This window comes from Ictalurus furcatus, chromosome 11, assembly GCF_023375685.1.
Source record: "Ictalurus furcatus strain D&B chromosome 11, Billie_1.0, whole genome shotgun sequence".
Classification (NCBI taxonomy): domain Eukaryota; kingdom Metazoa; phylum Chordata; class Actinopteri; order Siluriformes; family Ictaluridae; genus Ictalurus; species Ictalurus furcatus.
Window position 1 is genome coordinate 698,843 of NC_071265.1, and position 26,158 is coordinate 725,000.

At 41.4% G+C, this 26,158-nt stretch overlaps 2 protein-coding genes across 4 annotated transcripts in view; one reads left to right on the forward strand and one right to left on the reverse strand.

Moving 5' to 3' along the window:
- The first annotated feature begins 256 nt into the window (after window positions 1-256).
- Window positions 257-3,540, forward strand: gpr84 (G protein-coupled receptor 84). Its single transcript, XM_053636399.1, has 2 exons — window positions 257-558; window positions 1,861-3,540. The coding sequence occupies exon 2, from the start codon at window positions 1,862-1,864 to the stop codon at window positions 3,074-3,076; it is 1,215 nt and encodes a 404-aa protein (XP_053492374.1). The 5' UTR covers window positions 257-558; window position 1,861; the 3' UTR covers window positions 3,077-3,540.
- A 1,556-nt stretch (window positions 3,541-5,096) lies between these two features.
- The window catches only part of stat2 (signal transducer and activator of transcription 2), a 27,442-nt gene continuing 6,380 nt past the window's right edge, over window positions 5,097-26,158 (reverse strand). Inside the window, exons 1-20 of one of the 3 annotated variants that reach the window (XM_053636377.1) lie at window positions 22,165-23,678; window positions 21,764-21,850; window positions 21,594-21,673; window positions 21,368-21,516; window positions 20,870-21,028; window positions 20,568-20,657; window positions 19,897-19,956; window positions 19,740-19,760; window positions 19,541-19,634; window positions 19,377-19,424; window positions 17,273-17,356; window positions 17,094-17,192; window positions 16,836-16,971; window positions 15,303-15,355; window positions 15,060-15,154; window positions 14,160-14,299; window positions 12,089-12,277; window positions 11,472-11,526; window positions 10,270-10,328; window positions 5,097-9,160 (exon numbers count right to left, since the gene is read on the reverse strand). In XM_053636377.1, coding sequence (XP_053492352.1) covers window positions 8,859-9,160; window positions 10,270-10,328; window positions 11,472-11,526; window positions 12,089-12,277; window positions 14,160-14,299; window positions 15,060-15,154; window positions 15,303-15,355; window positions 16,836-16,971; window positions 17,094-17,192; window positions 17,273-17,356; window positions 19,377-19,424; window positions 19,541-19,634; window positions 19,740-19,760; window positions 19,897-19,956; window positions 20,568-20,657; window positions 20,870-21,028; window positions 21,368-21,516; window positions 21,594-21,673; window positions 21,764-21,850; window positions 22,165-22,228 — 2,064 coding nt within the window. In that variant the 5' untranslated portion in view covers window positions 22,229-23,678 and the 3' untranslated portion in view covers window positions 5,097-8,858. Of the gene's footprint in view, window positions 9,161-10,269; window positions 10,329-11,471; window positions 11,527-12,088; window positions 12,278-14,159; window positions 14,300-15,059; window positions 15,155-15,302; window positions 15,356-16,835; window positions 16,972-17,093; window positions 17,193-17,272; window positions 17,357-19,376; window positions 19,425-19,540; window positions 19,635-19,739; window positions 19,761-19,896; window positions 19,957-20,567; window positions 20,658-20,869; window positions 21,029-21,367; window positions 21,517-21,593; window positions 21,674-21,763; window positions 21,851-22,164; window positions 23,679-26,158 lie in introns of those variants that run through there. The other 2 variants (XM_053636375.1, XM_053636376.1) reach the window with 2 other exon arrangements.

The window sequence follows — 26,158 nt, forward strand, 5'->3', positions numbered from 1 at the left end:
AAAGAAAATAACGCAACAAACCACAGAAAGATCGAGATTGAGCAGGTCTAGAAAACAGAAAAGACATGTGAAGTAAAGTTGACGTGCAACACTGGAGAAACTTCCTCATGATGCACTAACGCTGCTCACAAAAAGGCCAGAGCAGAAAAGGTTTATATTACAACTTTATTTATTTATTTATTTATTTATTAACCTTTTTATTACCCGCACTTTGATTTTGAGACTGTTCTAATTTGCCATGCAAAGCAGACCCGATTTTTTCAGGGTTCTTTTCATGGTTCTTCACAGGCCACTCATTGTTTATAAATATTTGTCCCCGTCATACCAGGAACATTCAGTCTTTCTAAATGGGACACATGTTCATGACTTCCTTCCAGTATTGAGAAACACACACGCACACACACACACACACACACATACACACACACACACACCCCTCGGTATTTTATGAACTACGTTGAGGAGATAAGAGAAGTGAGCAGAGGAACACTGAGAGACGAGTTAATCTGAAGGAGAAGGAAGATCAACTCAAACAGTTAAAGAGACACGGAGGAGAAGGTAAGATTGTATAATTCTTGTTCTTCAGGATCTTGCTTAATGCTCTGTTTTGTGATATTTTGTAACGCTACCGTGAGTGCCTTGAAGTTCAGTTACACAACTAACCCCTAAAGAAACCTTGAATTGCTAAATCACAGGTTTGAGGTGTTAAGAAGAAAACAACGAGCAGTCATTTGGAGTTTAAAAGAAAAAAAAAAGGTTAATTATCCTGTGAAGCACTTATTTTTTTTCTAAGAGTGTATGTATTAAATGTGTGTATTAATAAACTCAAGGAATTTAACATTTAGCGATCTTTGTACTTGGGGTCTTCAAGGATTCATCGGACATGGGACGTTTCGTAGCTTCTTAATTATCCAATTAACCCCTTATACAAACCAAGTACCAACACCTAATGTTTAACTCTCAACAGGTTCTAGATATTAAGAAGAAAGTACTGAGCAATAATTTAGAGTTTGTTCAGCACACTTGCCTGGTTAATACACACATTCTTAGAACTAAGAGTTCTTAGCTTCTTGCTTTCAGAAAGGCTACTTATTATTATTATTATTATTATTATTATTATTATTATTTTATGTAATATTACAGCTAGCCCGTAGCTTGTGTCTACATGTAAGATATAGAGTCTGTTTCATTATAAAGATGTTCAGCAGGACAACAAAATTCCAAGTATAACTCTGAACCACTTGCAGCTGCTTTGGAGATAAATATCTGGTGCTGAGAAACCGTTTCAGTGCCATAAAGAGGAAAGGAAGAAGGTAAATATTTGAGCGTGAACAGTGTTTGAGTCACAGCAGGGTTTCTAAAGGGCAATAAGATGCACGATCTATTGCAGTCCGATTATTCTGATACAAAAAATCCTAAATTCCAAAATAAGATTCATGTCTCCAGTGGAGGAGAAGTGGTTCCTGAGTAAGTGAGCCACTACCACATTAATCCAGAAGATAAGAATGCCAAGAAGCCATCAGTTGGTCCTGATTTACTCTTCTCACCTTCATAACGAAACTCTTTGGAAATACTGAAGTATTAGTGCTTCTTCAAATGTTCGTCTGGAGGAACCCTGTAACAGAAATCAGAAACGATTCCAGGTAGAACATTTTAATGGAAGCTCGGTGTACTTATCTTTTGTATTAGTTTCTGCTGCAGTTTCTGCAGGCACTTAAACACTCATTACACCACACAGTTTTTACTGTGAAATTCTATGTTGAGGGTTTAATAAGGAAATGAGCTTTCCGGCACAATAAATAAACTTTTACAGAACTGAATTAAACCTAAAATCAGCTTTTCTTCTGTTTCATCCACCAGGATGTCACTAAACACCACCGATCTCTATGGCAATGACTCATTTTCCTGCGCCTCCCCCTCGGTGGAAGGTTACCGCTACTTCGGTGTGTTCTGGGGTTGCGTCGTGACCGTGGTGGGAACTCTGGGGAATGTCCTGACCGTTCTAGCCTTCGCCACTGACACCCGTCTGCGCACTCGCTTCAACGTCCTCATTGTGAACCTGGCACTGGCCGACATCCTGTACTGCACCATCCTGCAGCCAGTGAGCGTTGACTCCTACCTGCACCTGCGCTGGAGGGGTGGAGCTACCTGGTGTCAGATGTTCGGGCTCCTCCTGTTCCTGTCCAACAGCGTGTCGATTATTACGTTGTGTCTCATTGCTCTGAGTCGATACCTGGTGGTTGCTCATCGGACTTCACGAGTCGCACGGCATCTGTTGTCTCAGACGGGCGTCGCCATGCTCCTCGTAAGTTCCTGGGCACTCGGTCTTGCCAGCTTTGCTCCTTTGTGGCCTGTCTACGTCTTCGCACCTCAGGTGTGCACATGCAGCTTCCACCGCATCAAAGGTCGCCCTTACACCACCATCCTGCTCTTTTTGTACTTCTTCCTCGGGTTGGGCTTCGTTGGACTTTTCTACTTTCTGATCTATCGCAAGGTGCGTGTCGCCGCAAAGGCGCTGATCAAGTACAGGCCAAGTCGACGTTCCTCAAGACGCAAACAGCCTGAGCCCGAAGGCACGGATGGGGACGATAGTGGGATTGGGATTGGGACTGCAGCGACTCAGAGCAGTGAAGTCAGTGAGCAAGCCGTAGAGATACACCACAGCAAGACCAGCACGAACGAGCCTCAAACCAGTTCCAGTGTCACCAATGCTGTTAATGTGGTATCAAATGGAACAAAAGATTCCCCCAAAGCGGCAGCTCCAACTCCAGCTGCAAAACCAGCCCAAGCAACATCCTCAGGAGAAGACAACGAGTTTAAACGTGTAACTCGGATGTGCTTCACTGTCTTCCTGTGCTTTGTAGGATGCTTTGCGCCTTTTCTGATCCTGAACATAGTGGATAAAAAAAGCCAAGCTCCACAGGTGGTCCACATGTTCTGTGCAAACCTCACATGGCTTAACAGCTGCATCAACCCGTTGCTGTACGCAGCCATGAACCGTCAGTTTAATCAGGCCTATCAGGACCTGCTGGCCAAAGCAGCGTGGCCAATAATGCAATTATGGAAAAAGAGATGAAAGATATGTAGCTAAAGCTTCATCAACCAAGATACTCCTCGCTACAGAACAAAAATCCACGGGGTGGAGCCGGACCTGATTCAACCGCTCCTATAACCTCTAATACATGAGACACTCCACAAGATGGAACAACAAACATACTTACTCAAGTGTGAAGTCTCCAACCTCTGGGCTTTTGGTTCTGCATAGAGGTGTACTTGCATCAACCTGCAGAGATTCTCACTAATCATAACTAATACTAGTCAATGCTAATAACGCACAAAGCAAAACTGCTGACTCGAGCTTGACAGAATCTGTCATCAACAACACCTAGTTCCATAACGCCTTATTTACTAACATTAAGAGAAATACGTGATTAAGTGTAAACTAAAGACCCTATATCTATATCTCCTTTTGAAGTATTTTTGTATCTTTACTGCATGTATTTGAAGACTGTATATTGTTAATAAACTCCGAAAAGCCAGTTTCTGCCTCACACTGCTCATGAGACATAAATATTCACAAATCAGATCATGTTCGAGCACGTAACCGCAACGCGTGAACTCGGCTGTCCTGAAGCTTACAAAGTTACAACTTTAACGTTACAAAGCGCTGACACTGGAGACTCCTTACAGAAAACGGCACCATATCAATGGTTACAGGCCGGTTTTACAAGTCCCTGTGAACGAACTGTTACTATAGAAACGACAACATACTAGGACCTGTGTGCTATTTTACTGATCTTTTCCACACTACTCTGTGTGGAATCTGCTGGTCTGAATCAAAAGTTATTCTCAGAAATGATTTTTATTACTACAATGTTATAGCTGGTACAACTTTATTTTTTTTAGTAAAGCTTTTTCCAGGATAGATTATATTACACTGTATTCAGGAGGATTCGCGATACATACAGTTATGTGCAACAGTTTGTGCCCATTTGTTTTATAATGGAGGGGGGAAAAAAAAAAGAGTTTAAAAAAATACAAGTTAAAAATACAGTGGCTGTCTGTTAGCAAGGAAGTGACGGTAACATAAATGATCATAACTGTGCTTATAATTCTTTGTAAGTTGTTAATTGTAAGCGTTTTATTGTAAAACAAACAAAAAAAATTATTCCTAATAAAGTTTTATTAAGGTACTATAAATAATTTTACTATTACTAATAATTTGAAAATAAGTTGATAATTTGGTGCCTTTGCGTTAGTTATTTTATTATTTTAGAAATACACACACACACACACACACACACACACACACACACACACAGATGCACATATTCACTAGTAAGATAACTTCCAGTTCATTTTTTTGATGTTTTTGAATATATTTTTTTTGTAATATGCCTTTTTTTATTTTGATATTAAAATGTTCCAACTTCAATGATTTCTCCATGTGTGTTTAATAATTCATCTGGAACAAAATCGTTCCACATTACATTACAAAAATAAAGAAAATAATCAGGTAGTGTCTTTCATAATGACTTCTAATGAAGAACAACGTAGCCCGATCGACAGTCGTATAAAAATGTTTGTTACCAACGTGAAGAGCTTCAGTAGAAGCAGGAAGTTACACTGATCTATGAAGGAGTTTTGCTAGAAAGTGTTATGGAAGTTATACATTAACGTACATCATCAAACTGGTTTTTGTTGCTTAATTTTTGTTATTTGTGATGAAGAGAGAATGTCTGTCTGAAACACAAGATAAATGTCTCGATGGTCGCCGTCATCATTTCGTCCTCAGGGTACGCAAACTTATGTCCTGCACGTGATGATACATGCACTCACACACGGAACATTGCGATATGAATTCCTGCTCTCTGACAAGCTGGGCCTTGTTCTGACGACACACACACACACACACACACACACACACACACACACACACACACACAGCATGTTTCCTCTGTAACTCTGGAGACTATGAGGACATCACGAATCTTACGTACTGCGTGTTATTTCTTACAGAAGGTCGTGTTCACTGACGGCCGACCTTTATACTGATCTTTCCTCTTCATCTCAAAGAATACAAACAGCCAGTCATGTACAGGGTGGAGCATTTTATTCAAAATATTACATGTTATTGAAATAAAACTTTTAGTAATAATAATAATAATTAAAAAAAGAAGAATTAGACGTGCATGTGCGCATCTCTGACCTGGACAAATAAGGATGAAAAACCACATCAGACATAAAATCATCACCACCACCATCATCAGGGCATTACATGAACATATCTTATTCATTAGGATGTAAAGTTGGTCTTTTTTAAAAATTATTTTGGCATTTACAGTTTGGAGAAAACCTACAGGAAGTAAGACATCAATACGCCAGATAATCTCCAGATTCCAGCTGTGAATTCTAACTTATTTATAATCAGTGATTTATATTCATTTACACAGTGCTCTCCAGTACTTTTCATTCTATATATAAATTTTATAAAATGCTCTGTTGGATGACAAAATGTCATGTTTCTCTTTCTCTAAGGAAATTAAACTCTGGGGTGAAAACATCTCCATCATTTCACTTCTACATCCAAATCCCTCCGTTTTAAGATGATTAATGATTAATGACCTCACAGGGCAACGGGCACCCGAGAGGAGAACATAAGAAGAGCTTAAAACAGAAGGATGAGTTCGTTCTGTCGTTTAAAAAAACTGTTCTGGATTTTACACTGGGAGAAAATCAGAGTTTTACAGACTTCAAGATGAAACATTTTCTCTTAATGTGAAAATCAGACAGAATTCAAACCGCGATGAAATGTTACGTTTACATAAGGAAAAAATATAGAAAGAAAGGAAGAGGTAGAGAGAAAGTAAAAAAAGAAAAAGTAGGGAAAAAACAAAATCAGCAGAAAAGGAGAACAGATGACGGAAATAGACACAAAAAAGAGACAGAAGAAAACGAGGTTGGAGAATTTTTTTCTTGACAAACAAAACGGAACATGTATGAGTTTTTTTATTTTTAAATGACAAAAAAAGTGAGAAAGGGAGAAATCAAAGAAAGAGATGAAGAAAGCAAAACAGAAATAAAAAGTAAGAGGAAAAAGTGAGAGAAAGGGAAAAAAGATGTGAGCGAGAGAGATAAAAGGAATAAAAAGACAGGATGTTAAATAGAGAAGAAAAGACAAGGAAAAGAGATCCGCAAAATTCTCTGCCTCTTTTAGCGTTTCAGGCGTAAACGTAAAATGACAATTTGTATTTTATTTATTTTTATTTATTTATTTCACCTTTATTTAACCAGGACAGCCTCTCTGAGATTAAAAAGGGGTGTCCTGGTCAAGATGGACCGCAGTATACAATCAGTTATAATCACAAGTTACACACAAAAATCAAACAAATTAAACACTTCAAGACCGTTACACACCACGGACTCGTCTCACAGCCGCCGAATAATAGATTTAAATTCTTCCATAGACGCCACGTTTCGTCTTTTCACTTTCAATCAAAGAGAATTCCAGTCAGACGGAGCGGCACACATAAGAGCCCCCCAGTTCAGTTCGGAGAAAAGGAACAGAGACCGTACGGCCATTTTAAGAACGAAGGGAATATTTCCAAAGACTTTTCCGTTAATGAGACAACAGAGATATGAAGTGGTTTTGTAAATGATTAAACACCAGTGCATTTTTCTTCTAGTGGACAAAGAAGGCCAAGCATCTTGCAGCACATCACCATAATCAAGCACAGGTAGAAAAGGCAGCAGAAACGCATTTCTTTCTTACGATAATGCAAAGACAAAGCTGGTTTCTAAAATAAAACCCAAGATTTAGTTTAAATTCTCTCTTTAGTTTCTTTATACTCTTTTACTGACTCAATCGCATTACCTTTAAGGTCTGGAGAGAAGCGAGATTATTTACCATTGCTTGGTTTTTATCAGCATTCAAAGCAAACTTTAAGTTATAAAGCCGTGACTGAATGACATCAAAAGCTAATTGAAGCGTACGCGAGGCTCGATGTTTTGTGGAAGCACTAAAATACATGACAGTGTTATCAGAATAAAAGGGAAAATTAGCCTCGTGAATGTCATGATCAAATCTATTTATGTAAAAAGGAAATAAAAGGGGCCCCAACTCAGATCCTTGGGGGACACCTTTGGCAATCTCCAATAATTCAGACGGTTTACCTTCAGCAAGTACACATCAAGTTCTTCCACTTAAACCAGAAAATGACATGATTTGATAGACCAACACTCTCATCTACACAGCAATATTTCATGATCCACTCTGTGGCTTTAATAAATCGATAAAAAGGGAAGTGCAGTAATCATCTTCAACCTAAAGATCCCATGATGTCGTTTAAGACTTTCAAAAGCTCGATATACTGGTAGAGCTTTTCCACCGGGCAGTGCATTATGGTTACTACGGTTATGATGCGGTTACAATACTTATAGTACGGTTACTACGGTTACTGTATGAGGTACTAAGGTTTCTATACTGTTACTAAGCATCCAACAGACCAAGGATGACTCCCAACATGATGCTACCACCTTCATGCTTCACAGCAGTCAGGTGATGTGAAGGTTTTAGTGCTTTGTTCCAAGGACACAGAGTTCAGTTTCGATCTCATCAGACCAGAGAACTTTTCCCACCTGTGCCGAGTTTCCAACGTTCCAACATTTCAGTAAAGAGGATTTTACACGGCTCACTGCGCTTCCGTAAAGACCAGCTCTGTGAAGCGTTTTAGGTTTGCCCCTACACTTGGCCTCTTGGTTACTTCTCTGACTAATCCCCTCTTCACCCACTCACTGAATTTTGGTGGACGGTCTCCTCTAGGCAGAGTCGCGCTTGTGTCGTATTCTTTGCACTTTTTAAATCATGGAATGGATGTCGCTATGACAGATGTTCAAAGTTTGGGACTTTTTTTTTGGTTATTTTTCCAGAACTTTGTCCAGGACTTGTTTGGACTTGTTTTGTAGCAAATAAACTGAATGAAACGTAATAAAGAGAGGGAAAAGGGGGTTCTGGAGTGGATAATGTCCATTCATCAGAAACATGTGTGAAATACGTGTTTTCAATGAGAAAAAAGTGTCTCCCTGTTGAAAATGCCCGAATTTGCTGGGTTAGTTTTGCATAGTTTGTGTCGTGCTTGAGAAATTTTGCTGAAACCTGGCAACCCCGGTTAATGATATTACCTCGAACGAAGGTTTGTCTAAAACCGCACAAAACGAGCTGCTAGGCTGTACGCTGGACGACTGCATGTCATCTACGCTCAATAATATGGGGTCACTCCAAAAACTCACCAGATAGCCTGCAGCACGAGGAGTGAGGCGTTTACACGGAAATCAAATTTAACACTGGACTAAACGAAATCAAAACATCTGATTTGAAGGTAAAATTGCGACACTGCCTTGTAAATACAATGGAAAATGGAGATTTGGGAAGAAAAAAAAAAAAAAGAAGAGAGAGAGACAGTCACTACACTGCTGAAGATCACTGACTAATCAATAGACTGCTCTATTTTAGCTCCACCCACACATCCCTGTCCAGTACTGTACACGAGCACAGGTACCTTTCTTCAGTCCTCATGAAATAACGACTAAAGGCATTACCACAATCTGAGCCACACTATCCGGTGGGGAAAGAAAAAAAAAACGCTGAAATACATCGGACAAGATATTCATTGATTCCCCCCGCCCCTGCCCCCAATCACTTAGCCCCAGCGGCTGATACGTAGCATAGTGCCACAGAACCACAGCATAGCATAAGAATGTAAAAAGTGCAAGAAAAGTACACAGGCTTTTGTTTTTAAAGAGAGAAGAACATGACCAAATGATAAACGCTGAAGGTTTCTCCTACTTCGCAGGAATCTTCACACCGTCCACAAGTCTTGGTCGCTAAGAAACTCCTGCAGCGTCGTCTGGTTAGCGTTGGGAGAGTACGCCTCAGAGAGCATGTCCAGGAAAGTTTCGGTACTGCGGCAGCCCTTCAGAGGAACATCTGCAAAAGGAACTGTAATCAGAGTATCCAGGAGATCTACTGGGATGTCGCAGAGAGAAGGTTCCGGAACGCTGCTGGGCGGACTGGGACTGGGGCTGTAGCTGGAGAGCATCGGGGAGTTTTCTACCCCTCGCAGCATGACGTCATGGTTCATGTCAGGAGGCGAAGGAGGATCTTAAAGAAAGACAGAAATGTTGATGTGGAACAGAGGAGGAGGTTTCAGCACACATGAAGACAAGAGCACGAAGCGTGTGAATTCGGGCCTGACCGATTTTAGAGGCGCTAAAATTTATGATCAAACATCAGCAGACGTCATTTTACAATCTAAAAATTAAACTGGTCATGTTTTGTTTTTAAAAAAATATATAAATATATATATATTTTATGTATTTATTTATTTTTAAAATAAAATCTCACAAACTCAAACAGCCCCAAAGACTTTAATTTTTAAAAATAATATTAGGCAAGCCTTTTAAATGATGAAATCACGTCAGTTTGATTTTTAAATTTAGTCGAATGGTTTAGTCAGGTCCAAAAGTTTGTGCACCCTTAGGACACAATAAAGTCCGAAACATGACGTGTTCCTTCATCATCACTATATTAAATTTAAATATTTATTTATTTATTACTCATTTGATCAAATTTAACCAATATCAGTTTAAAAGTTTGCGTCTCCCTTTCAACGTCATATAAAAATTCTGTAAAATGTTTCTTGCTGCAGGACACGCCCACATTTCCCACCTCCGTTGTGTACTATTCGTCCCGGTAAAGTATCAATAGGAGAGGCAAACTTTTGCACTGAACTGAGTCACACAAAATCTGTGATCGGCGCCCCTTAGTGTCTGAAAGCGGGTTTGGCGTGACAGCTTTCTTACAGAATATTATTCATGTTTCACTGGGGTCATTTTGACGAATACTGATCAATTCCAGTAATAAAAACTCGTCATTTTAATCACCCGATTTAATTGGATAATGATATCAGTCAGGTCCTGATGTGAATTATGTTTATGAAATTATTAACATGAAAAAAAAAAAAAAAACATAAGGAATGTTAAGAATGTACACATGCAGACAGTCATGCGAGGGGAAGGTTAGTAAAAGCAATAAATCAATTTGTTAATAAACTTAACAGGCCGACAGCATTAATATGAAAAGAACGTCACATGACCCGCTAAACATTCAAACAGTGCTTAAAGCACAGTGTGCTGCATTCAGCCAATCACTGACAGGAAGGAGACGGATGATCTGATTGGTTTTCTGGGTGGCGAGGAGGCGGGACTCACCGTCGTGCTGTGCACACAGATCAGGCGCTGGCCCTTCAGGCGCGCTCGTACACCCATTCCTGTTGCAACCAAGCACACAGTAACACCGTTACTATGGCAACCACCCTTACTAACCAATGGCAACGTTACAGCCGTCTCAGTGACCAATAAGAACGGTCGCAGCTTGATTCTAGTTTACGATTACGCCTCTTTTTGGCAAGTTACCACTGCGCCGGTGGTCAGAAACATTTTTTTTTGTGTCTTTTCTTTAAACACAATATAATAATAAAAAATACAACATGTAACCACAGCAACCAGTAACAGACAATCAGGCGTCAACACAATTTCAACTTCATATATTTTATGAATAAACGTTGAGACGAGCAGCTGGCGCGTAGCTAGCGGAACACCTGTAGGTCTGTTTGGAATGTTTGGGCTCCGGCCTGCCCCCTAGTGGACAGAGGAGGGGTTGGTTTTTTTGTTTACAGGTATAATGCGTGTATATAACGCTGCAGCAAGTAAAATCAACCTCGGAGCTTATTGGAGTAGTTTCCAAAAAACACTGAACTCAAAAGCTAAATGTGTAAATACGTACGCCCCAGTGCTGAAGGTCTCTAGCACAGCGGCTCTGACAGCAGCGCAGGTTTATATTAACGCGTTCGTTCCGATACGTTATCGTTTCTATAGTAACGGCTCGTTCACAAGGACATGTACGGCCGGACGCTGGTTTATAAACGGTTTGAAAAATGTTCGTTTATGGAAGGAGTCTCCAGCGTCCGCGCTTTGTGAGGGTCAGAGGTAAAGCTGTGACTTTTCTGAGATCTTCAGGACAGACGGAGTTTAAGTTTTCTGGTTTCTTGGCTTGGTGCAGGGGTTTTTTTGTGTGTGTGTCTTATCATTTCAACAGCGAGAATAAAGAGAGGCTGGTTTATGTTGAGCAAGAACAGGAACTAATGTGGTATATGTATATGTAATTGTAATGACAAATGGATAAAACATTGTAATTGCTGCGGTACAAGAGGAATAAAACACTCGAGTACGCGCTGTTATTGGAAAATAATCAACTTCATGGAGGTAACAGTAAGCCACATTGATTATTTCACTGTAACAGCACCACACACAGTGTTTTATTCCTTACATAATTAGTGCATGAGCATCTTTCCATCTATTAGTGCTGCTTCTACAAACAAACAAACAAACAACACTAAAGAGCAAATACTTACTCTTTTGACACGAAGACCAGCTTGGTTCTAATGTATTTAATGTAAGGACTTTCCTCTGAAACACACACACACACACACACACACAGTTTTATTGACTGTTTTTAAATATTGTAAAATATTTCCATGTATGCGTCATAAAACTCATGTCTCCCTTCTGAGGCCATGAGAACCTTGTAGAGTCAACTCTGGTCAACGTTGTACTTTCGATTTATTGTTAACGCATTCTGTTCTCTTTAATTCTCTGATGTTTTCTAGCTGGTAAGAAGTGGGCGGGGCTATACTGGAAGTAGGTGGTGATGTCAGCGAACCCCATGTACCAATCAGAAATAAGAATGTTCATCAGATACCTGCTTTTTGTTGTTGTTGTTGTTGTTGTTGTTGTTCACACTCTCTGTGAGACTTATTTATTGATCTTTCAGTAAAGTTGCGTGTAAATGATTTCGTGGCAAAAATTCCCACCAGATTTACTGCAGTAAAGTAAAGTATGGCTGATTTTCTCTTCGTAATCCCCAGGAGAATTACCATGCACTGATTTACGTTTAGCCCGGTTATGTTAATGAAAGTGTATTAACATAAATGTGGTGCTACTGCGATCATATGGTCACTGAGCTGCTCACCTCCAGTCTTCTCGTTGTAGTACTTGCCGAACGCCTGGTCTTTAGGCGTGTTGGGGTAGAGGAACTGCAGTGGGTACACGGGCGCGTTATCCGCCTCCATGATCTGAAAGTTGCGCAGGATCTCGGGGAAAGGAATCTGCTTGAGGTCCACACTGGTGAAGGGCTGCACCGTCCTCACGTTGGGTATACCTGCAGGAACACCACGCACGCCCGGGTTAGGACTGTGTTTGGAGATGTAGCTGGGGGAATTTCAGCTTTGAACCCATTGGATATGAAAAGTTCTGAGTGCTTATTCGAGGGTGTTAACATGTTAAAAGATCAACATACAGAAAATACTGGAACAGCAAGGCCAATTAGATTTTTTTTTTTTGCTATACATTGAAGACGTTCGGGTTTGAGCTCAGAAGATGAACACAAGATGATAGATCAGAATTTCAGCTTTCGCACGTTCTGTTTGAACACTCGCATTTTTTTCCAAGTGATCAAAACTATTGGAACACGTGACTGATAGGTGTTTCCTGTTAAAAGTGTGGACTGTTTAAAGAATATATAGCTCTGAAAGTCTACTCTTGGTTTGAGCCCTGGGTTTCGCCTGTGAAGACTGCATATGTTGTTAAAAAAGATAAACCAACATGAAGAGCAGAGAGTCTATGAGAGAAAAGCAAGCTGTTTTCAAGCTGAGGAGAAAAAAAGAAAGAGGGAAAATCAATCAGAGGCATTGGGTAAAGCCAACACAGCAATTGGAATGTCCTGAAAAAGAAAGAAACCACTGGTGTAGTAACAACCGAACATGGAACAGGTCGGCCAAGGAAAACAACAGCAGTTGATGACAGAAACATTGTGAACATCAACAACCTCCACAGGGCAGGGGTAAAGGTATCACAATCCACCGTCCAGAGCAGAAATATAGAGACCATACCACAAGATACAGACTGCTCATCAGCAGTAAGAACCAGACAGTCAGACTGGAATTCACAAAGAAATACAGCCACAAACGTTCTGGAACCAAGATGAACCTCAACCAAAGTGATGGAAAGGATAAAGTGTGGAGAAAGAAAGGATCTGCTCATGATCCAGAACATACAAGCTGATCTGTGAAACATGGTGGAGGTAGCGTCACGGCTTGGGCTAGAATGTTCGGCTGCTTCTGGAACATTCTCACTAATCTTTACTGATGATGGACTCATGATGGAGCAGCAGAATGAATTCAGAAGTTTACAGGAACATTCTGTCTGCAGATTTAAAGAGAAATGCATCCGAATGAATCAGGAGGAACTGCATCATGCAGCAAGACAATGATCCAAAACACACTTCCACCTCAACACAGGACTTCATCAGGGGGAAAGTGGAAGGTTTTAGACTGGACAAGTCCATCACCAGACCTTCACCCAACTGATCAGCATTTTACCTCCTGAAGAGGAGACTGAAGGGAGAACCCCCCCGAAACAAACAACTACTGAAAGAAGCTGCAGAAAAACCTGGAGAAGCTTCACAAAAGAAGAAACCAGCAGTTTGGTGTCAGTGAGTCGCAGGAGTGATGCAGTTATTACAAGTAAGGGATATGCATCCAAATATTAAGTGCTATTTACTTTAAGACTATTTGTTCCAATACTTTTGCTCGCCTAAAAATTGCTGGTCTTCCACTAAAGATGCCATGTTTTAAGTTGCTTAACACGTCTAGACGTAAATATGAGGAAATGAAAGCTGAAATTCTGATCGGTCATCTTGTTCATTCTTGGATGTCAAACTCAAATGTACAGCAAAAACAACATAGCGCACTGCGTCATGGGAAATTACTGGGTATTACGTACATTTTAATCAGAAATGTTGGGTGGAAGAAAAGAAAAAAAGGTTCATTTGAATAATCTTATACATATGAGAAAGCTTTAACCTTTAACTGAAATTACCGAAGACAAAAATAATTATTGGCACCCTGGAAATTCTTAGGAACAACATCTGGAGCATGTTGCCATACTGAGCTTATCCTTTATATAACCCTAACCTTAGTGTGTGTGTGTAAAACCACACACACACACACACACACACACACACACACACACACAGTATATACCTTTATTACAGTACTCCACCCAGCTGAACGTGATTCCTCCATCTCTGATGCTTTCACTAAAGCGCAGGAGAAATGTTCCACTCTGTTTCTTCTTCAACAGAGCCTTCTCCGTCCCTTTACTCACAAAACCCATGATGGACCTACACACACACACACACACACACACACACACACAAAATAAACTTCTATTAGTTTAGTATTTTTTTAGTTTTCAGTTTCTATTTTTATTCATTAACAGACATTAATCCATGGGGTTCCTCACGGTTCAGTATTGCCCCCCCCCAGGTGTACAGCAGTGATTCCAACTCAATACGTAATACAGATAAATACAGAAGTTACTTGTTCCTAACATCACCTTCGGCTCGCCTCTCAGCAATAATCTGTTTGTACTCGTCTTTCTATAAAAAAAAAAACCAAATCGCTCTCCGGAGCACAATACAATCAAAATTTGTGTCATAAATGAAAGAAATGATTTAAAGGAATGATTTTCTTTCCAATTCTACAGGAAACCCCGTCTAATCTCACCTGAAAGTGCACACAAACCGTGCTTGTAGGAAATGAATCAACCACGGAGTGGTGTGGTGAAGCAGAGTCACTCAGCACCCTAAAGATGATTATCTTCCTAGAACAGCACATCCCTCATGTTTTACTGTCGGAAAACCTAAAGTTACAGCTTTACCTCTGACCGTTACAAACACTGACACTGGAGACTCCTTCCATAACTGTTCAGTAAACGTCTCCCCACATATCAACGATTGCAGAGCTTTTTTTTTTCTGAGCTGTTACTATAGAAACAATAACGTATTGGAACAAGCACATTAATAGAAACCTGCACTACTGTCAGAGCTGCTGTTATAGAGACATACACACACACACACACACACACACACACACACGTACCCATCCTCCCACATATTGGCGAGGTAAACCTTCACCAGGTTTAGAATTCCATCCAGCCAAACCCACAGCGTGAAGTTCTGCCCAGGGATGTTCTCCTACAACACACACACACACACACACACACACACACACACACACTCTCTCTTACTTATATAACTCTTCACACACAGAAACTTCCTGTATTATTGATTTATCATGATTTATTATTATACAGCAGGTTATTTATTCTAGTTCAGCTCGTACCTTGCTGAATCTGGTCCAAGATATTTTACAGTTTTCATAATTGTCTTGTTTTCCTGAAAAGAAAAAAAAAATGCATCGGCATTAACACACTGGAGAGAAATAAATAATCACGCTGCTTCATGTTACAAACCACGGAATAAAATTCTAGCTAACAAACATGAAAACCAACTCGACAAAGCAGCGAGCGAGCGAGCGAACTGACCTTCAGATACTGAACACATATTCAGTGTATTCAACTTTGCTTGTGAATTAGGTTTTAATCTCATTAACTGAAAGTACAGACAGATTGAAATGGATGAGGACATCATGAGTAAAGCCAGATTTAAGAAAAGATTTAATAAAAACTACTATTTCAAATAAAAACGTCTCGATGTCTGATTTTCAGTACTTCATAAATAATCTATATTCGTATTTGATAAATCAGACATTCGAACAAATCTCCGTTAAAGCTAACAAACTACTGACGCTCGGTCACTAAACAAAAGCTTACACAAAGCGCTAGTTTCGTACGCGTTATTTCAGCTCAAATGATAGGACTGTATTCGCAGGCGGTGACTCCATTACGTCAGTATTCACGCGAGGAAAGTTCCAGGTATTCAGAGTCGGGTTATGCAGCTGCGTAACTGGAATTCCTGAGCTTCACATTCTGATAATCAAAGGACGATGACGTCCACGTTAACCCCGATAAATCTGAAAATCTTTTTCCCCTACGTTACGTGAGGCGGAGCTTTTCAAAAACGCTCTCCCGAGCGGATACATGTGAAAACGGCATTTTTGCGTTGTAGCGTGGACCGAGGAAAAAAAAAAAACGGAGATATTCAAAAACAAGCACGTATTTTTTTTGTCATGTGGCACAGTCATGTGACTCCATTCGACTCAAAAGAAACAAGATGGTGGACGACGTTGTACTGCGGTCGTTGTACCCACTTGAGAACTTTGCTAAAAAGTAACGTCACTTTGTACAATCTCGAGATCTATTTCAATATTTAAATAAACGCCTGACGGAAATGCAGAGCTCTCCAGATTAACGTGGACGCAGCCTAAAATCACGTGTGTGGGTCACGGCTCCAGATTTTTCTTGAGTAGGCGCGTCCGAGACGGAGTTTTCAATAGTGTCTAGATCATCACTCCTGGAGATAAGCCGATTAAGAAGAGTCTTCTCAGATCTCCTCCCTGCACCCTAAAGGGACAATATCCTTAATTAATTAATTAATTAATTAATTCTTTGAGTGTATTTACAGCCAAAGCATAAACTGTGATCACATTAAAAGGTCAGACTGTGATGCTGGACTTCACACCGCTCCTCACTCGAGCCGTAAACCCACAAGAAACAGCACATGCAACTGAGCCACGCCTCTGTTTAAAATAAGCTCCGCCCACGAGTAACGCTGAAGTCTGTAGTTAGGTCCGAGCTCTGAATACCGACGCGTGTAATTTCAGTATTAAAACTCAACTCGCCAAATTTTTTATTATTTTTTTTTTTTAAAAGCACGAATTATAAACAATAACACAGATTCTATTCTGTAATTTTACCAAAAAGTTTCAGCGCAAGAGTATCAAGCTGGTCTGCATCCAGGCCTCGTTTAGCACACGACTGGAACTGCCAGCTCAACATCTGCCCCAGCTGAGACCAGGTCGCTACGGGAGAACTCGCGAAGAACACCAGGTTCTAACAAGGCGCACAAACACAGACACACGTTAGTGAGATTAGTGATGCTTATCATATGTGTTTTATTCTGTATGTTAGAAGGAAGAAGTTGTGTGTGTGTGTGTGTGTTTGACCCCTCTGACCTTGGGGTCAGTAGAGAGCATGATGAACCACAGTACAGACGCCCAGGCGCTCTGCTGCTGGCTGGAGTTGGAGATCACCACGACAGGTAGGGAGCACGTCTGACAACGAGACACGGAGATTTTCAGAAAACCATAAAAACCTTCTACATGTTTGTGAAGAGTAATCAGAGCCGTCTCACCTCCAGAGAGACAGACAGGCCGTGCAGGTTGAACTGCGTCTCGAAGTGTATGGTGTGGAGCTCCTCGGTCACGCTCAGAGACAGCTGGACACACAGGAACAAACAAGGACAGCTATTTAAACCACTCGTATATGAACACGTAGCAGTGACGCTCATCACTGCGTAGCTAAAAATGTCAACGTCGCGCAGTTTCATTTTTTATTTCATTTAGTCGCCGCCAAAAATATGACGAAACAAAAATATATTGTAAGGACAACGCTAACACACTTATATACATACATACATACATTATATATACATTACATTATATATGTGTAATTTATTTATTTATTTATTTATTTATTTGTGTTGGTTTTATCAACTAGAACTACTTAATATCAAGCTTTGAAAAAGAACTGACTTACAGCAGTGCATGAAAGTTTCTTAGAATTTTCTACATTTCTGCATAAATATGATCTAAAACACCATCAGAGTTTCACTTGAGTCCTAAAACTAGATAAAGAACCCAATTAAACACATGAGACAAAAATATTACAATTGGTCATTTATTTGTTGAGGGAAATGATCCAGTATTACATATCTGTGAGAGGTAAAAGTATGTGCACCTTTGCATTCAGTATGTGGTGTGACCCCCTTGTGCAGTAATAACTGCAGATAAACGTTTGGGGTAACTGTTGATCAGTCCTGCACATCGGCTTGGAGGAGTTTTATCCCGTTCCTCAGTACAGAACAGCTTCAACTCTGGGATGTTGGTGGGTTTCCTCACATGAACAGCTTACTTCAGGTTCTTCCACAATATTTCTACTGGATTAAGGTCAGGACTTTGACTTGGACGTTCCAAAACATGAACTTTATTCTTCTTTAAGCGTTCTTTGGTAGAACGTCTCGTGTGTTTAGGATCGTTGTCTTGCTGCATGACCCACTTTCTCTTCAGATTCAGTTCATGGACAGATGTCCTGATATTTTCCTTTAGAGTTCGCTGGTATCATTCAGAACTCATTGTTCCATCAATGATGAAAAGTCGTCCTGGTCCAGATGCAGCAAAACAGGTCCAAACCCTGACACTACTACCACCACCATGTTTCACAGATGGGATAAGGTTCTTCTGCTGGAATGTAGTGTTTTCTTTTCTCCAAACATAACACTTCTTATTTAAACCAAAAAGTTCTATTTTGGTCTATTCATACATCCACAAAACATTTTCCATTAGTCTTCTGACTCGTGCACGTGATCTTTATTAAACTGCAGAAGAGCAGCTATGTTCTTTTTGGAGAGCAGAGGCTTTCTCCTTGTAACCCTGCCATGCACACCGTTGTTGTTCAGCGTTCTCCTGATGGTGGACTCATGAACATCAGCCAATGTGAGAGAGGACTTTAGTTGGTTAGAAGTTCCCCTGGGTTCCTCTGTGTCCTCGTGGACTATTACACGTCTCGCTCTTGGAGAGATCTTTGTTGGTCTCCACTCCTGGGCAGGGGAACAGTGGTGTTGAATTTCCTCCATTTGTACACAATTTGTCTGACTGTGGATTGGTGGAGTCCAAACTCTTTAGAGATGTTTTGTGACCTTTTCCAGCCTGATGAGCTTCAACAACTCTTTTTCTGAAGTCCTCAGAAATCTCCTTTGTTTGTGCCATGATACACTTCCACAAACACGTGTTGTGAAGATCAGACTCTGATAGATCCCTGTTCTTTAAATAAAACAGGACGCTCACTCACTCACATCTGATCATCATCCCACTGATTAAAAACACCTGACTCTAATCTCACCTTCACATTAACTGCTAATCCTAGAGGTGCACATACTTTTACCCCTCACAGATCTGTAATATCGGATCATTTACCTCAATAAATAAATGACCGAGTATAATATTTTTCTCTCATGTGTTTAATCGGGTTCTTTATCTACTTTTAGGACTCGTGTGAAAATCTGATGATGTTTTAGATCATATTTATGCAGAAATGTAGAAAATTCTAAAGGGTTCACAAACTTTCCAGCACCACTGTATAAGGATAATTTAATGAATTCATTGATTTATTATTTATTGATTTATGTAATTTCAGACAAATGAAGACTCAACACCACCAACACCACCACCACTACTCACATCATTGTTGCCCTTTCCTCCTCCTCCAACCTTCTGCTCTTTTAAAGTCTGAGAGGAAACATCATTTCATTTATCTTCCTCAGGATCACATAAACAACATGTAAAGCCTGAGAATTTATCAAAATAAAAAAATAAAATGAAATAAAATTTTTAAAAAACCTCACCAAATGTCTGAAATCTGCCACCATTCCACCGCTCATGCTCTCGGACATGTTTAAGGCTTTACTCGACGTCCCCAGAACGTTAAACCTGCGATACCTTCAGCACACACGTTCAAACAAATGAGTATATTCACTATTTTAAATATTTGCAGTTTAAATAAAAAGCATGGAATAAACACACATTATGCATTTAAACACGTACCCTTTCACACTCGGGACATCCCTTAAACACACAGAGAAAGAAACACACCGTCACAACAGTGTCGAGCGTTATGTGACATCCGTTTTATATTTAAAAAAGTATATTTCAAAAAAAAGAAAGAAAGAAAGAAAGAAAGAAAGAAAGGACAGGTTCTTACTTGTTAATGGACACGCCCACTTTCATGGCATGGTTGAGTTCAGGAACCTTAAAGAGAAACCTGTAAACACATGGGATCTCAGTAATATGGACGAGCTTGAAGGATAACGCTGAGATGAGAGCGAGTAAGCCCCTCCCACCCATAGAGCATGCCTGATTCTGCTCCCAAATTTTGCGCCACATCGGGATTCGAATGTGCGATCTCTGGACGAGCGAGCGATGGAGCAGCAATAAAAGCATTTAGAACTGTGTATTGTTCCATCAGCTACTCGTCCAGGACCAAAAAGGTCCTGCTGAATGGGTTTTGGTTACAGTAGGAATTAGCGGTACTTGGGGTCAGAGCTAGCGGCACCGTTCATTAATAAAACGAACCGAACAGCGGGGTTTAGCGTTGATTAGTTGGGAATAAAACGTTTGGGGTTTTTTTCCCTGCGCTGGATTGATGATGCGGTCGCTCTTACTATCGTCACGGTAACCATCTCGGTTCTCTCTCAAGCTGCTGGAGAATAGAGAAATAGCGCTCGCAAAGTCACGTTGGTTCCTGTTTGCTGCTCGTTTTTGAATGAGGGGTAAAAAAAATAATAAAATATTAGCGCGTGAGGTCAGAACAGAAGCTAATAAGTGAGAAGTTAATAAGTGTGTGAAACCGTGAGGTGTGTGAGGAAACTTCACCTGGTTTTAACTGAGAACTGGATGTTTGTGCGCAGGACCAGAGGACCTCGACCCTGCGGCATGGAGGGCTGTGTCTCCACCACGAAAGCGCTAAAGCAAAACAGAAACACACACAGTAAAACACACACACACAGAGCTGGGTTTAAAAGTGCTGGAGGAAGATGTATGGAATGTGAAACTGTAAATGTGTTTTATTGCTTTTATATAATTTTTATGACAGTGGATGTCCACTTGTTAAGTATCTCTCTCTCATGTATATATATATATATATATATATATTTTATAAACACTTGTGTGTGTACCTCTTCAGCAGAGTGGTTAGTAACGCGTCCACTTGATCCTGTAGTTCGGGTTTTTGGGTCTTGATGGGATCTTCATCGTAACTCAATTTGTCCTTAAGCTCCTCCAGTTTCTGCAGGAACTTACGGAGTTGGAACATTCTGTCCCCCACCGCAGTGAACCTGTCCGGGTCAGACAGAGGTTGGAGATCAGACAGGGATTAGACGCCACACGCAATTGCGAGAGAGAGTGAACTTTTACTGAAGCAGCTCGGTGTTGCGAGCGAGTCACTGAAAAGAGCCGAAAATCATTCGCATAACCAATAAGAGTCGACTCTTTCGGCTCCCGAACGACTCTTTTCTCTAAAACCTTTGCGATATTACGTCAGAAAAGAGTCATTTCGGAGCTGAAAGGGTTGACTCTTATCGGTGATGCGAATGAATTTCACAATGACTCACATCATTAATAATCTATTGATCAGATTATTAACAGATTATTAGTTATTGTCGTAGAAGTCGTACCATTTCTCCAGAGGTTCAAGGTTGGTGTCTTCTGGAGCCCCGATGCAGGAGACCTCCTGCCTGCGTTTCCACTCCACCAGTTCCTCCAAGAGCATGGACAGGAGATGCTCAGCGCTGTTCAGCAGAGACGCCGTCTCCGAGAGAAACGACTGAGGAACACACGGACGTTCTCAAAGCGCCATCAAAGAACCAACACCGTACACACGTGCATGCGTTATACACGTACCTTTCTGCCATTGTTGAGTCTGTTGAGCATCACTCTAAGCACTTTTATCTGCTCGCGTTTCTCCGTTTCATCCGTCGTTCCTGAAATCGCATGATTAGCGTTACGTTTAAATCCACACCTAACATTTCAGCACACACTTTATGTTTCTCCAGACGTCACCCAAAACAAACCTCTGAAATGCCCGAGTTCTTGTTTGTTTTTTAAAGTATGAGGATCTGAGCTGTCAATCAAACGAGGAGTCAAAGATGAGGATGTCCCTGTAGTATCATATACAACCCCAATTCCGAAAAAGTTGGGACGGTATAGAAAATGAAAAAAACAAAAAACAAAAAGAGTCGTTTGAAATTTCAGGTCACACTGTACTATACTGAAAACACATAATTAACACATTATTTGATGTTTTAATTTGTGAACTGCAATTTATTTTTGAAAATATACACTCAAATCCGACGACTACAACACACTCCAAAACAGTTGGGACAGTCGACTGTTTAGCGCTGTGTAACATCACCTTTTCTTTTAATAACACTTATTAAGCGTTTGGACGCTGAGTGAAGACCTGCAGGTTTACCTGAACGAGTCCACCGAGCAAGGACACCACTCACGCTGCAAAGTATACTTCTCTCCCTCTCCATCTTTTCCTCCTCTCTTCCCCTCTCTGTGAATCTGTTTACACACGAACATGTGTTATCAGTTTATCCCGGTTATTTACTACAGGCGCAGACCGTGTTACACTCCCAGAAAAGTATGCAATTTAGACAGCCTACGCTCTCTACATGTGGCCTCGGCATTTCCTCCTCGTTCTCTATCGGACTTTGAAACCGCCGATCTGCGCCAACAAGGCTGACTTCATTGCTGCCTTTTCCACCCACTCCAACCTCAGTGTGCTGGCTCTGACTGAGGCCTGGATCCGAACAGAGAACACTGCCACACCCGCCGCCCTAGCCTCCAACTGCAACTTATCCCATACCTCGTGTCCCATCAGACAAGGGGGTAGTACAGGTTTACTTCTCTCCAAAACATGGAAATTTACCTGCCTTTCTCCCTCTTGCTCCTACATGTCCTTTGAATTTCATGCTGTTGCAGTCACTGACCGTGCCAAAATGCACTTTCTTATTAATAGTCCTCCAGGTCAACTGGGGAAGTTCATCGATGAATTTGACACGCTTCTGTCCACCATCCCGGATGATGGAAGTCCTCTTGTGGTCCTCGGTGACTTCAACATTCACCTCGACAAGCCACATGCAGCTGACTTTCTTGCTCTCCTTCCCACATTCAACCTCAAGCAGTTCACCACACCAGCAACCCACAAAGCCGGCAAACAGCTCAACCTCATCCTCACACGTAACTGCACCACACACAATCTTCTCATTACTCCTCTCCACATCTCATTACTCCTCTCCTCATTACTCCTCTACTCCCCTCATTACTCCTCTACTCTCCTCATTACTCCTCTTCTCATTACTCCTCTTCTCATTACTCCTCTCCTCATTACTCCTCTCCTCTCCTCATTACTCCTCTCCTCATTACTCCTCGCCTCATTACTCCTCGCCTCATTACTCCTCGCCTCTCCTCATTACTCCTCGCCTCATTAGTCCTCTCCTATCCTCATTACTCCTCTTCTCATTACTCCTCGCCTCATTACTCCTCTCCTCTCCTCATTACTCCTCTCCTCATTACTCCTCTCCTCTTCTCATTACTCCTCCTTATTACTCCTCTCCTCTCTACTCCTCTCTTCATTACTCCTCTCCTCTTTACTCCTCTCCTCATTACTCCTCTCCTCATTACTCCTCTCCTCTTCTCATTACTCCTCGCCTCATTACTCCTCTCCTCTCCTCATTACTCCTCTCCTCTTTACTCCTCTCCTCATTACTCCTCTCCTCTCCTCATTACTCCTCTCTTCATTACTCCTCTCCTCTTTACTCCTCTCCTCATTACTCCTCTTCTCATTACTCCTCTCCTCTTCTCATTACTCCTCTCCTCTCCTCGTTACTCCTCTCTTCATTACTCCTCTCCTCTTTACTCCTCTCCTCTTTACTCCTCTTCTCATTAGTCCTCTCCTCTTCTCATTACTCCTCTCTTCATTACTCCTCTCCTCTTTACTCCTCTCCTCATTACTCCTCTCCTCTTTACTCCTCTCCTCATTACTCCTCTCTTCATTACTCCTCTCCTCTTTACTCCTCTCCTCATTACTCCTCTCCTCTTTACTCCTCTCCTCTTTACTCCTCTTCTCATTAGTCCTCTTCTCATTAGTCCTCTCCTCTTCTCATTACTCCTCTTCTCATTACTCCTCGCCTCTCCTCATTACTCCTCTCTTCATTACTCCTCTCCTCTTTACTCCTCTCCTCATTACTCCTCCTCATTAGTCCTCTCCTCTCCTCATTACTCCTCTCCTCTCCTCATTACTCCTCTCCTCATTACTCCTCTCCTCCTCTCATTACTCCTCTTCTCATTACTCCTCTCCTCTCCTCATTACTCCTCTCTTCATTACTCCTCTCTTCATTACTCCTCTCCTCTTTACTCCTCTCCTCTTTACTCCTCTTCTCATTAGTCCTCTCCTCTTTACTCCTCTCCTCTTTACTCCTCTTCTCATTAGTCCTCTCCTCTTCTCATTACTCCTCTTCTCATTACTCCTCGCCTCTCCTCATTACTCCTCTCTTCATTACTCCTCTCCTCTTTACTCCTCTCCTCATTACTCCTCCTCATTAGTCCTCTCCTCTCCTCATTACTCCTCTCCTCTCCTCATTACTCCTCTCCTCATTACTCCTCTCCTCCTCTCATTACTCCTCTTCTCATTACTCCTCTCCTCTCCTCATTACTCCTCTCTTCATTACTCCTCTCTTCATTACTCCTCTCCTCTTTACTCCTCTCCTCTTTACTCCTCTTCTCATTAGTCCTCTCCTCTTCTCATTACTCCTCTCCTCTTTACTCCTCTTCTCATTAGTCCTCTCCTCATTACTCCTCTCCTCATTACTCCTCTTCTCATTACTCCTCTCCTCTTTACTCCTCTCCTCATTACTCCTCTCCTCATTACTCCTCTTCTCATTACTCCTCTCCTCTTTACTCCTCTTCTCATTACTCCTCTCCTCATTACTCCTCTCCTCATTACTCCTCTCCTCTTCTCATTACTCCTCTTCTCATTAGTCCTCTCCTCCTCTCATTAGTCCTCTCCTCCTCACTCCTCATTACTCCTCTCCTCATTACTCCTCTCCTCATTACTCCTCATTACTCCTCTCATTACTCCTCTCCTCCTCTCATTACTCCTCTCCTCCTCTCATTACTCCGCTCCTCATTACTCCTCTCCTCTCTTCATTACTCCTCTCCTCATTACTCCTCTCCTCTTTACTCCTCTTCTCATTAGTCCTCTCCTCTTCTCATTACTCCTCTCCTCTTTACTCCTCTTCTCATTAGTCCTCTCCTCATTATTCCTCTCCTCTTTACTCCTCTTCTCATTAGTCCTCTCCTCATTACTCCTCTCCTCTTTACTCCTCTTCTCATTAGTCCTCTCCTCTTCTCATTACTCCTCTCCTCTTTACTCCTCTCCTCATTACTCCTCTCCTCTTTACTCCTCTTCTCATTAGTCCTCTCCTCATTACTCCTCTCCTCATTACTCCTCTTCTCATTACTCCTCTCCTCTTTACTCCTCTTCTCATTACTCCTCTCCTCATTACTCCTCTCCTCATTACTCCTCTCCTCTTCTCATTAGTCCTCTCCTCTTCTCATTACTCCTCTTCTCATTAGTCCTCTCCTCCTCTCATTAGTCCTCTCCTCCTCACTCCTCATTACTCCTCTCCTCATTACTCCTCATTACTCCTCTCCTCATTACTCCTCATTACTCCTCTCATTACTCCTCTCATTACTCCTCTCCTCCTCTCATTACTCCGCTCCTCATTACTCCTCATTACTCCTCTCCTCATTACTCCTCTCCTCATTACTCCTCATTACTCCTCTCCTCATTACTCCTCTCCTCCTCTCATTACTCCTCTCCTCATTACTCCTCTCCTCATTACTCCTCTCCTCCTCTCATTACTCCTCTCCTCATTACTCCTCATTACTCCTCTCCTCATTACTCCTCATTACTCCTCTCCTCATTACTCCTCTCCTCCTCTCATTACTCCGCTCATTACTCCTCTCATTATTCCTCTCATTACTCCTCTCCTCATTACTCCTCTCCTCATTACTCCTCTCCTCATTACTCCTCTCCTCTTCTCATTACTCCTCTCCTCATTACTCCTCTCCTCCTCTCATTACTCCGCTCCTCATTACTCCTCATTACTCCTCTCCTCATTACTCCTCTCCTCCTCTCATTACTCCGCTCCTCATTACTCATTACTCCTCTCATTACTCCTCTACTCCTCTCATTACTCCTCTCCTCATTACTCCTCTCCTCTTCTCATTACTCCTCTCCTCATTACTCCTCTCATTACTCCTCTCCTCATTACTCCTCTCCTCATTACTCCTCTCCTCCTCTCATTACTCCTCATTACTCCTCTCATTACTCCTCTCATTACTCCTCTCCTCATTACTCCTCTCCTCATTACTCCTCTCCTCCTCTCATTACTCCG

Bases quoted from the DNA above. Each gene is read 5' to 3' on its own strand.
- gpr84 (XM_053636399.1), top strand. From the start codon at position 1,862: ATGTCACTAAACACCACCGATCTCTATGGCAATGACTCATTTTCCTGC.